The 17,310-nt window shown below is 39.1% G+C and overlaps 2 protein-coding genes across 4 annotated transcripts in view; both read right to left on the reverse strand.

The window, feature by feature from the left end:
* The window catches only part of MCCC2 (methylcrotonyl-CoA carboxylase subunit 2), a 34,473-nt gene extending 20,142 nt beyond the window's left edge, over positions 1-14,331 (reverse strand). The window contains exons 1-7 of the mRNA XM_057373062.1: positions 14,163-14,331; positions 11,250-11,316; positions 7,879-7,963; positions 7,526-7,627; positions 6,802-6,929; positions 4,845-4,957; positions 203-316 (exon numbers count right to left, since the gene is read on the reverse strand). Coding sequence (XP_057229045.1) covers positions 203-316; positions 4,845-4,957; positions 6,802-6,929; positions 7,526-7,627; positions 7,879-7,963; positions 11,250-11,316; positions 14,163-14,294 — 741 coding nt within the window. The 5' untranslated portion in view covers positions 14,295-14,331. The remainder of the gene's footprint in view (positions 1-202; positions 317-4,844; positions 4,958-6,801; positions 6,930-7,525; positions 7,628-7,878; positions 7,964-11,249; positions 11,317-14,162) is intronic.
* A 552-nt stretch (positions 14,332-14,883) lies between these two features.
* The window catches only part of BDP1 (B double prime 1, subunit of RNA polymerase III transcription initiation factor IIIB), a 50,809-nt gene continuing 48,382 nt past the window's right edge, over positions 14,884-17,310 (reverse strand). For all 3 annotated transcript variants that reach the window (XM_057373064.1, XM_057373065.1, XM_057373063.1), the window contains exon 42: positions 14,884-17,307. In XM_057373064.1, coding sequence (XP_057229047.1) covers positions 17,179-17,307 — 129 coding nt within the window. In that variant the 3' untranslated portion in view covers positions 14,884-17,178. The remainder of the gene's footprint in view (positions 17,308-17,310) is intronic.

Here is a 17,310-nt window from a genome sequence, read left to right on the forward strand (position 1 = left end):
TTTATATATATCTCTAACAAACGGAAGAGATTTCATTTAGGATACAAACACTCAGGTATACTTAAAAATACWWACTAATCCACAGAATATCTGAAAATATCTCAAAGAATGTGTCTCAATTTAAGATGCACAATTATTGCAGCACGACTGGGGGGGAGTGGGGGGAAAGGGGCCATGTCACTAAAAACTTCTGTATCCTTACCAGTGGTGGCCCTCCCAGGAATATTGTTCCCTGTTTGCCAACAATAATACTTTCATCAGCCATGGCAGGTACGTATGCTCCTCCTGCTGTACAGGATCCCATTACTACTGCTATCTATTGGGAAAATGAAAAGCACAAGTTAATGAACTGTCCAACCCTTAAAAACAGCAAAGGTACAAGATATTACGTATTTTAACACAGGTCACTGACTAGMACTGCTAGGTTATTTTTGCCTAAGAGCAAAATTTTTATGTTTTAGCAACTGTTTAAGAAATAAGAAATCTTCCATTTTCAATAGTCTTCTGAACTACGATCTCTYGGCTACCCTGCTGGAAAATTCATATATGAACCACCATGAGCTACATATGTGGTATGTTTGAAGAGACACACATTCTACCATGGAATTTGATTTTAATGATGAATAGTAAAAGGTTAAAACATAGAGGTTTCTCCTGGTATTTACACTTWAGTAAGGGCTTCAGTTACTGCTTATTGGAATAATTTCATCAGTATTAACATCCTTTAAAGGAAATTTCTCCCATCTCTAGTATGCTACTTCAGGTCTTCAACAGATCAAATAATTAATTTCACCCCTTCAGCGTGTGCTGACAGACTTGTTACACGCTTCAGTATGAATAATCTCTGCTTCACCCTTTTGCCCACTTTTGAGATGAACATCTACTCAGTGAACATTTTATACCAGTAAAATATCTTGGTGATATTTTTACTGTCTTAACCCCAGATATGATGAACACTGTAACAGCAGATGATCATGGAAGTGAAGCTTCTCAATTTTTCCTTCAGGGGAGCACCTTCAAATACCCTTTCAAGACACTTGCAGAGCAGAAGAAAAGGAATACTCATATGAAAATGGCAAACACTTTCTTTCACAACCACACATACACACACATAAAACCCCTTAAAAAACCTGGGAAAACAATGTTAAGTTTGTTTTAAGATATTGCTAAGGTGACATCAAGTACTGTTCTCTGTTACATGATAATGTAGAAAACAGCACACACAAAAATAAAACTTCCAAATCACATTATGAGCATTATCTAAAGCAGGAGTAGGTGACCAATGTTGCACTGCTATCATCAGATCAGTCTTTTCAGCAGTTTTCAGCATCTTAAACTATATTCAGAGTCACATRATTAATCTGCAGTATTTCTGTTGTGCATTTACAAAATAACTCCTGGTAAATTAAAAAATAACATAAGCCTCTAAAAAATGAGAGAAACTTGGGTAAATAAATTTATTTGTGTTTTTCTTCCAGGATTTATGKTTTTTTCCTACTCTAAATTGTAACATGCTTATGCTGAAAAATGTGCCTGCATTTAAAATTTTAACTCAGGTGTTAATTTTTTCCAACATAAAAACTGGAGTATGTATATACTGAAAAAAATAAAACCTATCTATGTCAAATTCCCAAATAACATCTTACCTCGTGACTTAATTMATTGAATTATTGCAAAGGGCATTATTGATGAGTTCAAGAAAAATCAAGAGTCTTCAGTGCATATACACTATTTTACATCCACTGATCCATCCCCCATKGTACCCATGCAGCACAGGAGTGTGAGAGAGCTCACAGCTAATGAGGGGCTGATCACACATTTCTGATTCACACACATATAGACAACAACGTAATTTAAGCTGTAGTGGGTGTGTAATAAATTAGTCACAGGTAAAAGAGGAGGGGRAAATTAAAAGCACCATCAGCAACTAGAAAATGAAAAAGTGGGGGAAAAAAGCAAGTACTTTAGGGGCCAATCTGAGAAGAGCTAGTGAACTGATGAACAGATCTTCAGGCAGGCCACAGAAAAGAATATTAGGCAGCAAACTAGCAATACCCAGACTCCCATGTCAAAAGAATTAACCAGAGTGGAGGTCAGAGAGAGCATAATTTCCTAATCCCATTTTCCAATGAGACATGCTGTCAGACATGGAAGATGGTTCTTGCTACCACAATCTGTTACCACAGGGCCAATTTACAAATGTTAACAGTGCCTCTTTGAAATAAAACAAAGGATAGATACATCTCCCAAATGAAATGCACCCTTGTTACATCCTTTAAATAAAGGAAGTACTGCAGTAAAACATTTTTCCAGCCTTCTATAAATATTTAATTGAAGATAAATGTTCATCAGTGTCGCACTTGGAAAATTTAACTTTCATCAGTATCATAACGAACAGAAATGTGTTTTATTAAAAGACAAATCTTTCTTGTGTTTCATTTTCATTGTATATTRATACAATTAATCTTAATACAACACCATATGGTAACTGGAAAAAAAAAAACAAATTCAACTTTTTTAACGCAAATTAGGGCTAATAYGTTAAATATGTTTCAAGACATGGTGGAAACACCAGCATGACTCCAGGGGCAGGTATTTCTATAAAGGTCCTGCCCAACATCAGTAATTTCAGCCTTGCAAGCTAGGTACACATATTCACCTTTGGCATAGCATCTAAAAATCATTCCTCCTATAAGAGGATCATGATTGAAGTCTCTAGCAAAAATACGGTTTTCTAAAACTTCTCCTAACAAGATAATTAAGCAAAACATCATTGTGGCCATCTCCTTTAAAACCTGCTGTTCCACAAAAACACTAGGATCAATTTCATTTACACACATAAATGTGAAGTACAATCTAGACSTATTAGTGAGTCTAGATTACATCAGGGAGTGCACGATGACCAGCTCATAAACTGCCTTTTTTTCCCTATGTATATTTGTTCTAAATACTGCATTTCTCTGGATACCTACCTAATCACTACAGTTGGTCCACTTCTACTGCTGGAAAGAACTGCAGAAGGTAAATTATGTCATGTTTCCTAAAGAGATTTAGTGTGTTGCTGGACTCTTCAGCCTTGAATTTTTCTGGAGGCAAAGGATTTCAGGACCCTTTGGAAAAGATGGTTGAAGATTTGAACTCTGACTTGCTTCCAAAATGTGCCAAAAATGGGGCAAGGTATCAAAAGCAGTTTCCTGAAAAACCCTAAGCCAGTAACTGCCATGTAAGGAGTCAGATGAAACAGTGTATCCTCGGTGAATCTGTTTCACCCTGGAAGGATACACTGGCTTCTATTACCTCCTTCCCACATAAAAAAATTCTGTCCAGTCACCCAGTGGAGTCTGTTGCGTGAGTGATTGAAATCAAACAGGGCAGGAGAGAATGGTGGGGTCTCTCCATGGTTTGATTTCTTGTGATAAAGAAGACTGGATGGTGGGGTTATGGCAGGATTTGTGTCATAGCACTGCCATGGGCTCTGGCTGTGTGACAGCCCAGCCTCAGATAAGAGCCCATAAAGAATGCCTTTATTTTATTAATTTATTGCTTTGTAGGAAGGTTGTATGAACTTTCCCCTGGTAAACAACAAGAGGTCTGCAGGATCAAATAAACTCTTCTGTGCCTCAATGTTAAAGGAGGAAAGCTGTCTGCTCTCCCTTAGGATCAAGAAAAAAAAAAACTGGTTCTGGGAACTGGTGCTCAGAACTGGTGGTCCTAAGAAGTTTCTCACAATTTGTCCTTTTTTATTTGTTTTAAGGATTGCTGCCACAGTCTGTCTCCTTCATGTCAAAAAAATATAAAATCTGGAAAAGAAGATGAGCTAGGATSATCACAGGTGTGGAACACTGTCCAGGAAGAACATCTAAGGAAGCTTGAATTTTTCAGTCTCCAAAAGGGAGTATGAAGCAGATATGAGCGGGGGCTACAAAACCACACAGTGAGGCGGGAGTTGACTCTGTAGACAGCAATTCTGTAGGAGCTACCAGGCTGTTTGCTTTCCAGTAGTGCTCCTTTACTTGAAGGAGGTTATCTTSAAAGACCATGGATTTCTCCACCTTCCTCAGCATCTTCTTACAGGTCCATGCTAATAAAACCATTTTTATCCTGTTACCTGCCTTTCTCAACTCCATTGAGACCATACACTTTGCCCTCCACTTTCACAGCAGTCACAGCTGCCCATCAGCAATCCTGAAACATTTTATATTCTTCATGACTAATAGATCCAGAAGTGCACCTTCCCCAGCACACCACCAGAATCAAAAAACTGATCCCTATATAATTCTGAGTGAACCATGACACAAATATATTTCTAAATTCAGGAACTGTGACTAACAGTAACCCCACGCATCATTAATGAATTAGAAAATAAACCTCATTATCAGGCCAGTTTCATCATAAAGCACATCAGAGTATAAAGCGGATTTATAAAATTACACAAAACTATTAGTGGAAAGTCTGTCTCACTTACCAGCCATCATCAAAGGGATCCTCACCTTCGCTGTGTTGATGCAGAATAATCAGCTGTTCCATGAGATTTTCTAGTGCTTTCTCAAATGGCCCTACAAACCATGTTCCCAATTCCATTTCTCTCTTACTCCCAGACAGGAGCACGTAGGTCAAGTCATTAACACTAAGACTAAGAAAGAAGGCAGTTTCTTCAAAACTATAATGAATTCTTGTGGATAGTTTCTGTGTTTACAGTGCTTCCAAGCCCCAGACTGGGTCATCAGGTTAGCACAACACAATGCTGTCAGCMACCAAACATGGGCACAAGCCCTGAAAAGAGGTAGTAGTAGCAAGCAAAAAATCTATTTAGAATATTTAATTCTTAGATAAAAGCAAATTACCTGTGGAATTCCTTGTGAGGACATGAGTGCTTGATTATAGAAAATACGGCCAAAATGATCTCTATCTGGAAATACTTCTGCTTGCCGAGGTAAATTTGCTCCTCCCGAATCAACTAGAACAAATGAAATTATATTAACATGTTTTTAACAGTATTATCTACTTGCTGGTGAAGTATCTGCATTTTACTTAAAACATATAGCAATTACTATCACTAGCACTGCATTTATTTCCATGAATCTAGGTACATTAGGACATGCTTTCTGGAAAAATAAGGAAGACAATTAGTAAACAGCCCTCTCCAAAATAACATTCATCCCATTTATTTTGATTGACAGAATATAAACACAGACATGCTTAAAGATGCAACCACAACTCCCCAAACAAACTTCTAAAACTCATCTTGCTGCAAATGATTTAAATTAAGAACACTTCTAAGGCACAATTTTAATGCAACYATTCTATTGCAATTCTGTCAGAAACTCCAGCAACAGGCAGAGCTAACCACCACCGAGTTCAAAAGGTGCTGCCTGTGTACTTTCATAGCTCGATTATCACACAACAATGACATTAAACAAGCTTTAGGAATATTCATTTATTCTGTGTCTTTGCCTTGTGATATACCCTCCAGTTTAGAGGTCTCCAACCGCAGCTACCTCTCTGCTCCCAATTAATGAAAATACAGCCTGTCAGGAGAAGTACCCAAAGCAGGGTAGAAGACTACAAGAAAATGCACAGGGAGGTAAAAGCAYCTCTGAGAATTCTGGCTCCTGGTAATTAAGTTTTACCTGCAACCACCAGTCTGCATGCACATTCTCATCTTACATGACTGCAGACAAAATGCCCACATCAGTGACTGATTCAGTGACAAACTGCACCAGTGACTACATGAGAATTAGCACCTAGGCAGTCATTATCACTGCTGGAAAAGGCAGTTCAAATAACATGAAAATTACATGGTCAGCCACTGCTGACTGACTACAAAGCACTCCGTCCTATCACACAGCTCAAATGAACTGGACCAAATGCAGGTACAGAAACTGCAAAGGTAAAATAAYTCACCAGGACTGAATGACAGTGTACATTCAAGGACTTTACATCTCAAAGATGGAATAAAACCCCTAAACTTTTCTTTCAAAGGCATAGCTGTACCCCACAGTTCCTAATTCCATAAGATCTCAAAACAGTAGAATCACCCATAATTGTTCACTGACAACTCACTAAAACAGTAAGAGTTCTCTAAACTGATAAAATTTGCTGATAGTTGAGACCAAAAAAAATCTTAACAGCAAAGCAAACACCAAAAGCAAAGTTTCTTCTGTTTCTTTAACAACTAAKATGAAATCCAGCCCTCCCCTTCCCTCCAGGACTCTTTCTACAGCAGCCCCAYAAAATGTACGTATTTGTCACTGTTCTTAATCTTTTATAATAAAAGTGCATRTAAGTAAAGCTTACATGAGGGTCTGGCCAAATACTTGAAATGTAAACAAAATACAATTAAATTTCTGCTTCAGGAAAATAAATCCCAAATTCTAAAAATCTATTGATTCAAACTATTATTGACAATTTTGGCACTATTATTATTATTATTTTTACTTCCTTGGCATGTTTTCTCATACAGATACATCCTCCACCAGAACATACTTTTTTTTCTTAAAACTGTAATTTGAATTGACTGGATGAAATGAYAGGAAAGATTGCTCATCCATGACAGAAAGAAGTGATACAGTGTTAACTGCCGCATCCCAATTTTATGAATCCAGCCCTACAGCAGTAAAGAAGATAGTGCTGAGAAACTGTACATTGCCTCCAGTTAAGATGTGTCACCAGAGATAATACAGTATTGATGAAAAGATATTTGAATTGATGTCCTTAAAATACATTCCAGGTTAGTCAGATCTGTGGACAGATGAGCTCCCCTTAACRCAGGACCTTTGCTATTTCTGCAATGGGACTCACCCAAGTAAAGGCATGGGAGATGATTTTGCATTGCAATTTCTTGAGCACGTAAATGTTTCTTAACAGTGATGGGATAATAGGTACCACCTTTGACAGTTGCATCATTAGCAACAATCAAGCATTCCACCCTAAAAATAAAAATAGTTTATGAGAGGAGAAAGTATTTCTAGTGAGTAAGTATGCATGTTGGTTAAAAACTGCAATCTGCCAAGGACTCTTGGAGTCCTGTTGCTCTGAGAGGTCTTCTCACCTGCATTYCCTCAACTGCACATTGTAACAGCAGCCTAAGCACTATAATGTCTTGTTCCATTATTTTAGAGAATACAGTAATGCTGCATAGCACCATAATTAATTTCAAGAATAGTCTTGGAGGTATTTTGAGTAAGCAAAACTAATTTTTAGGTTAAAATACCACCCAATTTTTTGAAAACWGCTTTCCAGATGCACTAAGCTCTTTCATTCATTGGACAGCAAAAACTCCATGTGTGTTTTGTTCAGTTAGTGAGATGCACTAACTAAAAATCCCCCAACAAACAAAAAAACCCCAAAAATCTCACTTCCTCTTAGCTACGACCTTACAAATTGAAATATCAATTTTGCTGATTTTTTGAGTATCAGAAATGAAACACTAAAAATGTTAACAGTCCTAATATAGGAAACTGAATAAAATTATACCTTCCTCCCTTTCATATCATCAGTAATGTAGATGACTGGAATCTCTCACCCAGATACTCGTCCAATGCCTGTGATAATGCCTCCTGCAGGTACCTCTTCATTACCATACAACTGGTAACCAGCAAACTGRGAGAACTCCAAGAATGGAGATCTGAATAATGACACATGAAACAAAATTGTAAAAAATTACTGGCTATATCTGCCACCAAATCCCACTTAAAAATGAAATTTTAGTTTTGTTTTTTTTAAAGAGATCAGTATTTCAAAGAATACTTCTATAAAATTTCAGTTATGCTATTTGCCAGAGATTACGGAAGCAAAAGAGAAAAGAAGCCTATTGAAATTTGTACCTGCAAATGACAGCCTGAAATGTTTAAAAAAAAAAAAAAAGGAAGTACCTACCCAGGATCAATAAGCCTGTCAATTCTCTCTCTGGGTAAAAGCTTTCCTCTTGATGTGTGAAGCTTGCGAGCTTTTTCTCCACCTCCTGTGATACAACAGTAAATTGTCACATTTTCTATGGACACAGATAAGATAAATCACCAGTTATATTAAAACTTAGAATGGAAGTGCTGATGAGTTCCCAGTTTTTGAAGTATGTGCCTTAATAATAAATTTAATAAATAATAATTTCCACTTCAAACAGATTTAAGGTATTGATAAAAATGCTTGCTTTTCAGAACCTATTTTATTTTCCCCCTCATTTTTTACAGTTAGTCTTGAGGTACAGATTTTAATAAACATAGTTGTCTGAAATTTTCCTCCACTGCTTAGCAACAAACAGAATGGCAGAAAATACAAATACATAGACAGCATAGCAGTAGAATTATAAAAAAATCCTAATYCCTAGAACCGATTCAGAATAGCTACTGCTGAATCCAATCTTGAATGACCCAGCACTGTCTGCATTCATTTCCTTAGATCACACCAAAACTGTAAGCACAATTCAGACACAAAGCATTTAATATCAAGTTTATATTTGTTTCATTTCAACCCTTCACTAGAGGTCATTCCTAAATAATATCTTTTGCTCTCTAGAGCTTTGTGTCATTCAATACTTAAGACCTGTTGACACACCTCCGCCTCTTTATAACAGCAGCTTATACAAACATTGTCACTCTGTGTAGACAGATCACTGATCCACCTCATCACTCTAAAATTGTCTCCCTGTCCAAAATAACGAAGCTGCTGGTTTGCTAACATTTCTCCTGAGAATCCAGGATTTCTCTGTCAAGAGAGGCATCACTGAAACAGAGTTTTTAAGCCTACCTTTGAAGTCCCTTCTCCCACCTCCTTCCTTGATCACTACACTCATCATTTCCTACCTGTCAGGCATTCCAGAAAGCCCACAATTTATTTCCAGTTCAGCCTGTTCATTAGGTCTATATATCCAGCCTAAGACTAAATCTTGTAAATTCTTTCTGTTCAAGTTTCTTAAGAAACAACCTCTCATATCCACCCACAGAGATACCACTGTCACCCATGTTCTCAATATCCAACATAACTACATTTTCTCTGACTGCTACCTTGAGTTTCTCATTTACACTAAGGGATGCTGCAAAAATAATTTCCATCCTGTGACTTCTGTCATCCCTGTTCTCTCCTCCTCTTCATACACTAATCAAAAATGCTTGCTTCCCAGGCCCTGTAGATRTTCTGTTCCTCTTCCAACATCAAGACACTCCACCCTGTACTAACGTCCATTCTGTAGACAGAGAAGCAGTGTCCTTGACAATGAAATTAACTTGGAGGAGTTTAATTTGAAACCTCTTCTTAATTTCTCCTTTACAACAATGTCGATGCCACTGAGACTGCTGATGTGCTAGGATCGGTTGTGGAGATTAAACAAATCACATTTGCTTCTTGTGCTTCCCATCAGAGAACCATCTGCTGTAAAGGGGCAAGGAACATCTTCCAGTTGCACAGCTGAGGATTACTCAGTGGAGTGGGATACGGGTTCACAAAAACCCTACACACTGAAGAAAAAGCTAACAAATAATACATTCATTACAAAGGCCTCAAGAACTCACCCTCTGACAGACTTTTACAGAGAAATCTAAAGGTGGTGCACATATTCTTCAAAAGTATTTAACACAGTTACCTAATWCTTCTCATATACTTAAATGATAGCAATTTCAACCAATGTTACTCAAAAYCTGTGTATTAACATCCTGGAAGAGCTTGTTCAGGTGAAGGAAAGATAAGATAACTATGATCTTGTCCTGTCATTGTGTAACAGGCAGGAACAGGCCAACGAGCAGAAATGAAGGCCATGATCATTAGTTTAGGAGCCACACATCATTAGTTCATGAATTGCTGAACAGTCTCCAAACCCACAAAAAACAGAGGCAGTCCCTGGGTTTTAGGAAACTCTGGGACCTCTGTTTCACAGCCACCAAGAAAAAGCACTGAGCACAAAACCTTAACTGTGCTCTGTTCCAAAGTTGCAAAAGAAATTGCATTATATAAGAAACAGCGTATTAAATGACAAAACCAGTATAATGATGGTCACAAAAAGGGGACAATTAAAGCTACATGCTCAGCCTATGGCAGCATAACTAAGCATTTAACTAAGCATTTATTAAKTGTTTTTCCTTTTATAGTCTCCATGAATTATAGTCAACTGCAATTCATTCAGGTAGTCTTACAAGTCAAAAAGAAGAAACAGATTTCAATCTTTTRAACTACTTCAGACCTGCTTTCTCTYTGCCAGCACAACTACAGCTAGGAACTTGGAAAAGATCCACCAACAGGAGGGYAAAGGAGAATCCCATCCTTTACTGGAAGCATGGGGAAATACACTGACAGAYGATGAGGAAAAGGCAGAGGTGCTTAATACCTTCTTTCATTCAGTCTTTAACAGGATACTCAGCTCACTGACTTGGAAGATAGGGACAGGGAGTGAAGTGAAGYCCCCATAATCCAAGGGGAATTGGTTAGTGACCTGCTACAACACTGAGACACAAGTTTATGGAGGCAGATGTGATYCACCCAAGGGCAGTGAGGGTGGTGGAAGAGCTCACAGAGGTCCTTTCCATCATTCACCACCAGTCCCAGCTAACCTGGAGGTCCCAGATGACTGGAGGCTGGCCAACAWGACCACACATCCACAAGAAGAGCTGGAAAGACAATCTGGGTAACTAAAGGCCTGTCAGTCTGACATTGGTGTCAGGGAAGGACACAGAGCAGATCACCTTGAGTACCATTGTGCARAACAGGACAACCAGGGCATCAGGCCCAGAYAGCACAGCTTTGGGAAAGGCAGGACCAGCCTGAACTCCTGATCTCCTCCGGTAACAGGATGACCTGCTGAGTGGATGWGRGAAAGCCTTGRATGCTGTCTGCCTAGGTGTCAACAAAGCCTTTGACAGCGTCTCCCACAGCATTCTCCTGGAGAAACTGCCAGTTTCTGGTTTGGATGGGTGCACTCTTTACTGGGTAGAACCCTGTCTGGAYAGCTGGGCCCAGAGAGTAGAGGTGACTGGAATTACATCCAGCTCGTGACTGACCAGCAGAGGGGGTCCTCAGGGTTCAKTTCTGGGGCCAATCCCATTCAATAAGTTTAACAACAATCTCAACAAGARGATCAAGTGCACCCTCACTAAGTTCACTGATGACACGAAGCTGCATGGGAGTGTTGATGTGCTGGAGGGTAGGAAGGCTCTGCAGAGGGATCTGGACAGGCTGGATTGATGGGCCAAGGCCAATTCTCTGAGGTTCAACAAGGCCAAAGTGCCAGGTTTTTATTCTAAAATMTAGACCATTATACTTACCTAATCTGATTTTTTCTGCTTGTTCTTGTAGTTCAGTTACTAGCGCTTTCATTCGTTCATAGTTCTCCTAAGTGGGGAACAAAACAGAATTTWAAATTCAACGAAGAGTGACTATATTCATTTTTAATAAACAAACATCAGAAGTATAAGACTAATTCCTCTTCCAAAYTGAATTATAGCTTACTAAATACTGTCTCTGTATTGCCTTCGAAGTAGTAACCTTCCTACCTATGTACTAGCTTTTCTCAGGCACCCCCAGTAGTGAGCTCACAAATTCTAAGAGAATTACCCAGAAGTCTGTGTGCACATTACAGCAGGTTGGGGTGTTTTTTCAATTTCCTAGGAATTTAAAGGTATTAGTCAAGCTTAATTTGTTGGGCTTTTTTCGCAGACACATTAGGAACTTTACTACCTTCTCGAAAAGTGCAACTGCAGTAAAAGAATATGTTGCACAAAAAGATCCTATTGCCTTGTCTAATTCTCTTTTAGATGATGTTTGAGYCTACTTAGACAGAAAGACACTTGGTAACTCTTCATGTTCACATACACTTGAACACTGGGACTTAAGGTTTCCTGTAAATAGAAGCTGCAAATGTTGCAGTTAAGCTTGTGCAGCTGACTTAGGCATTATAAGGCAAAGCACAAAGAAAATAAAAACATGCACAGGGCAGCTCACATTTGAACCATTTTAGCTGCATAGCAACTTTCAAAAGAACATTTTTACCTTTGTATTTGCTACAGACAGATTACGCTCTTGAAAAGTAAAAGTGAATCGTGTAATTCCATACTTTTAAAAGTCTGCAGTTGTACCCAACATTATTCTGTATCAGTGTCTGGCTGGGTCATTGCGTACATCAAATATTTTCCCTGTTTCTTCTTGTTCAGTCAGCCTGTTTTCTCTGAATACAGTCACCTTTTGCATGCAGTCCTGAGCCTAAAAACTCACCTTTAAAATAGGAAAAAAAGAAAAAGAGCCTAAAAAGGCAGAGGATATTAACAGAGGAACAGYAATCACAATCACAGGATTTTCATTAGATTTTGACTTAGTGTAGCTACTTTGGCTACCCTGCATGAAAAACTGTGAAAGGGCATTTTTAGATAAACTTTAAAAATTACTCCGCACTAATATCTGAGTTGTTTAAATTCACTTAACTTCTACCATGATCTTTCATGYCTTAACCAAGAATACAACACTGTTATTCTTTATCAAAAGGAGTAAGGATGTTTTGAAATAATTTTGAATTTGCACAGGAAAGACTCCTCTCAGAACCAACTGTACTAGTTCTACCATATATTTATGGGCTCTTCATTTGCTGTCATTAATTAATGACAAAAAAAAGGCCAGTGAACTGGCACTAAGTTCTTACTGGAAACTGGCCCTTGCACCAGCAAGATCTGTAAAATTCTGCTGTAAATATGGGAGTTTCTACAAATTTTAAAGCAAAATCAAGAGGMAAAAGCTACGGACTAATCCTACAGTCACTGCACAAGCTGAAGAATTATTCCTGCACCACCAAAATGGATGTGAGAGCTAATCCCTGGATTAGCCCTTTAAACAGACTTTCCTTCGTCTTCCAGAATTTAGACTCACTCATTTTAAATTATCTTTTTACTTATCTCGTTTGAGAGACAGTTTGCATTATGAGGGCCAGCCTGTCTAGCTGAATTCACAGCCAGAAAGGTAAACATTGGCTAAAGAAGGCAAGACCTTCATCAAGTATCATCATGTCTTCTTGTGTTTGCACTGTTATTCCCTGTATTACTTTTATTTCAGATGGTTAAGTGCCTCTCAGCAGGGACCTCRGCTCTTTGTGTTTGTAAAGCAGTACTTGTACTTAGTGTTCCATAAATTATTTCTACCAAATACTAACACTATCAGCTATTTTACCAAGCCTTGCTTTTCTTTTGAGGTTGAAAGGTACCCAGAAAAGAACTGCGTATCTAGGGACAGCTTAGATGAGCAAACWCCTTTATTAAAATACTATCTTTTATTTTTGGTACACAAAATATGAATGTGTACAATGTATACACACACTCCACATATACAAGTTTTGTATGTATATATACATATACACACACAGACAAATACTGAAATTTCACATTAGCTTCTGTCCCARATTTCTGTCCCAAATTGAGTTTCTGCAAAACAAAGCACAGAACCAAAGACAGAAGCAGYGGACATATCTCTGTAAGAATGTATGTTGCTGCTTCACTTGCTGTTTGATATTTTATGTGGAACAAATACGAAAAAAAACTGCATGCCCTCCTATCAGCCTTACTTGATTCACACCTAAAGCCATATTTTTCTTAGCCAAACTGTAAACACGATTTTTTTAATGTGACGATGTTAATAATGCCCCATYAAAAATAAATCAAGTAGTGCTCTCTCTTTGTAAAGACAACTGGAATTACACCTATATCTCCTCCCCAAAAGATTATGGTTTTGGAGGCATGCCCATGACTCTGTACAGCCATTCCATTTGTTTTGAACTCGGGACTCAATTTACAAACAGAAGGTAACATCCAACTTTGAAATTATCAGGCTCCATCTTCCGCCGGAGGCTACAAATCCCGCCTCCACCTCATTAGCACAGTATCGATCAGCTTGAAATGCAGCAGGAGCAGCATCCCGATTTAAAAGCGCTAAAATACCCGAGGCAGACAGCTGTACCAATAGAGGTTGTGTTGACACGGTATTAGTTAGCTCAGCCCRCAGAAATGGGCAGGGCTGGGCGCTCAGCGAGCGGGGCCGAGGCGCGGCGCTGTCCCCGCAGGGCGGGACCCGGCCCTTGCGCGGGCTCGCCTTGGCCACGGCCCGCGTGTCCCCACAGCCCCGGCTCCTCCATGGCGCCCTGCGCCCCGCCCGCCCGCGGGGCCCTGCCGTGCCCGCTCCGCCCGCCCGGGCCGCCCTACCTGGTACAGCGCGGAGCCCGCGTCGGGCCGCGACCCCACGGCCGCCACCGCCTCGCCGCGGTACCCGCGGGTGAGCAGCGGCCGCAGCAGCCGCAGGCAGCGGCCCGGGAGCCGTGGGGCAACCAGCAGCATGGCCGGGCCGAGCAGGGCCGGGCCGAGCCGAGCCGAGTCGAGCCGAGCAGGGCCGAGGCGAGCCGAGCCGAGGAGAGCCGGCAGTCCCAGGCCGCCGCCGCCGCCGCCACTCCCCCCGGCGCAGCCAATGGGCACCGCGGGGCCGGGCGGGGCCCACGAGTCCTTGCCCGGTCCCCCGGAGAAGTGAGTGCTGTTGAACGCACTTCGGGAGAATGGTGTTGGGACGCCCCCGTTTTCATGGGATACATGCCTGTGCAGCCTGGGAAAGCCCTTGGAGGGACAAATCTTTTTAAAACACAAACATTTGGTCGTGTTTCTTCCTTGTTTGAAAGCTTTGCTACTCTTCAGCATTCCAGTTTTACTTTCTTTCAAGTCAAGGCCCTTGATACTAAGTAAAATTAAGCTCTATTTTAAAAACAAGGGAACAGCAACACTGCTGTTAAACCACGKTCAGCCTGTTACCACGGTACCAGCAGATTTGTGTGCACCCGAAACTTCAGCCTTTCCTTTCTTTCAGATCTTCGTTAGTTTAGTGTATCTACAAGTATTTAAAAACTGCGATTGATACTCGAAGAAATGAAAACACCGGTAATAGAAAATAATTTATTCACATAATTTACATACAGAATAGGACTACTTCCTTTGAAACAGAAAGCTTATATGCGGTGATACAGGGTGTCAGACAACTAAGGAAAGTAGTCTTATGCCACATCTTTGTATRAACACTACTCATAGGCATTGAGAATTCAACAATATTTTCTTACATCCTTCATCATTATAAAACTTTCATACACAAAACAGAACAMAAAATTGTCTTATTTCTATTCAAATTAAGTTTGTCCTTAAAAAAAGAAATCCTCTAACAAAGTGCATGTAATTTTGYAAGGAAAAAGAAAGCACAGCCCCAATTAACAATGCAGATAAGGCACCATAAATCTTAATAATGAYGTAGATGATTTTTTTTCCCCTTGTATCATGAATGCAAGCTAACATGTATGCAACTAAATGTAGAATTATTATCCCCTCGGAAGTCACTCAGAAGGTACTCACGGCAATTATTTCATAGCCACTCCCCACTAATCTATTTTTAGGCTCTATGAGTGCAAGTGATATAAACATGCCACAGAAAGTAAACACTTGCATACTTAATATCTACAAGATATACAATACATAAAGTTAYATGTATACATTAATCTCTTTCATAATGTTTACAGTAAGACAATATTTAGATAAACATTTCAAGTTAAACGGATTAGGCAAAAAGCACAAGGTATCATCTGAACAGAAACTGTTGGTGGTTTTGGAAGATTTTTTGGGGGTGAGGTGGGTTGATCAGATGCTTTCAAGTGAACTACCCTACATTGGGACCACTAGTGCCATTTCCATCACCTCAAGGAATACTGTTGCTAGCAACATTTCATTCACAAAGACCTGTTAACATACCAATTTGCAGTAAGAGTAGCTTTTTCTGTATTTCTCCTCACTGACAAAATTTGAAAGGCTCCTTCAGAAGCCTTGCCAATAAATTCTGAAGAGAAAAACATTCTCAAACTTCATCAAGTATTTCAAAATGAACTACATATTTATATTACTTACCTACCAATAAATGATTACCCAGTCCAAAGCCAATAATAGGTTTCTTGAGAGAGCATTAATACCATTTAAACATCAGTTTCACCTTCATAATAAGTCGTTTTGCAAAAGTATCTGCTAGTATTAAGTAATGGGAAAAATTTTAAGACTACTTAAATCTACACACTCACTGTCATGCAAGCAGGAGTTTCAGACTAAATATTGACTCTTTCAGTGACAGCCTGACTTTCAGAGTGCATAAACCTAATTCTTCATCAAGACAAATTTCTTGACGAGTTAAGTAAAAGTTTAGGCTAAAATCTAAAGTTACACCAGAATTTTATAGCAAGTTACTACAAGCAGACATGCAACGTGAGAAAACCCTTTTAATTCAGCTGCTTCAGAACAGCAAATCCCCAAAATGACATTGTTTAGTCATGGTTTAAATCCAATCTCTTTGTGGTACTTTGCACAAGGAAAACTAAGGAAGTCAGCAAATATACGAACACCTGCATGTAAAATCAAAGAAAAGAAATTGCATCTACAGCTTTGTTTTCCAATTTAGAAGAAAATTAGCATTTATCCTAGGAAAGGATAAAGGATAAACTCATCAGTGATAAACAAGGTWGCAAACATTAACCTTGTTATCATCTTTTAGTAAACTGTGGTTTTTAGTTTTCAAGACAGTTTTAAGGAACCAACCCTATTGGGCTTTTCAGGTTAGCATTTTTAAATTATGTAGTTAAAAAACTCTTACAAAAATACGTAATTTGGAGACTCTCRTAAAAATACCTGCAGTGCTCAACATATGTATATATTTTATACACTATTTCCAGTATTTGCATTCTGATCTTCAGAGATTACATTGTACCCAAAAGGTTCGTTCCTCCTTCTAACAGTAACATACTTCACAAAAAGAAGTAAAAACTTGAATAGCCAGTACCAAAAAGTTTTAGTATTAAAATGATAAAGGATACTTGCTGCAAGATTAAACATTATTTCATTGCACTTTTCTGTAGGATAGTCATGCACTCATCATCAGTGTCTAAACAAGTGAAACCATAAGCCAGCAGTCACTAATCTGGTCCAATGATGTCACTGTAGTGGTTTAGATTATGTCAGCATTTGGAACGCACCCAGGTTACTTCAGAAGGAATCCATTTCATCTTTATGGCATTAATTAACAGCAGTATTGTTATTACTGGCTGMTAGTAAGCGTGGCATAACAAGTATCAGAACAAATTGTAACTTAAAATACTCTTCTCTTGTTGCAGTGCGTTCTGTGATCCTAGGTTTTTATAGAATCCATTTGCTATTCTGAATCATCCACTTCCATAAAGATGTCACTGAAAAAGTACTCAGAGATTTTGGTTGGCTCTCCTTCCTTCTCTTGATCTTTAGCATAGAAAGGTGGCTTCTCAGATGAGTCGTTACTTGGAATCTG

This window comes from Malurus melanocephalus, unplaced genomic scaffold (genome assembly GCF_030028575.1).
Source record: "Malurus melanocephalus ecotype Western Australia unplaced genomic scaffold, MMel_1.1 scaffold_184, whole genome shotgun sequence".
Taxonomy (NCBI): domain Eukaryota; kingdom Metazoa; phylum Chordata; class Aves; order Passeriformes; family Maluridae; genus Malurus; species Malurus melanocephalus.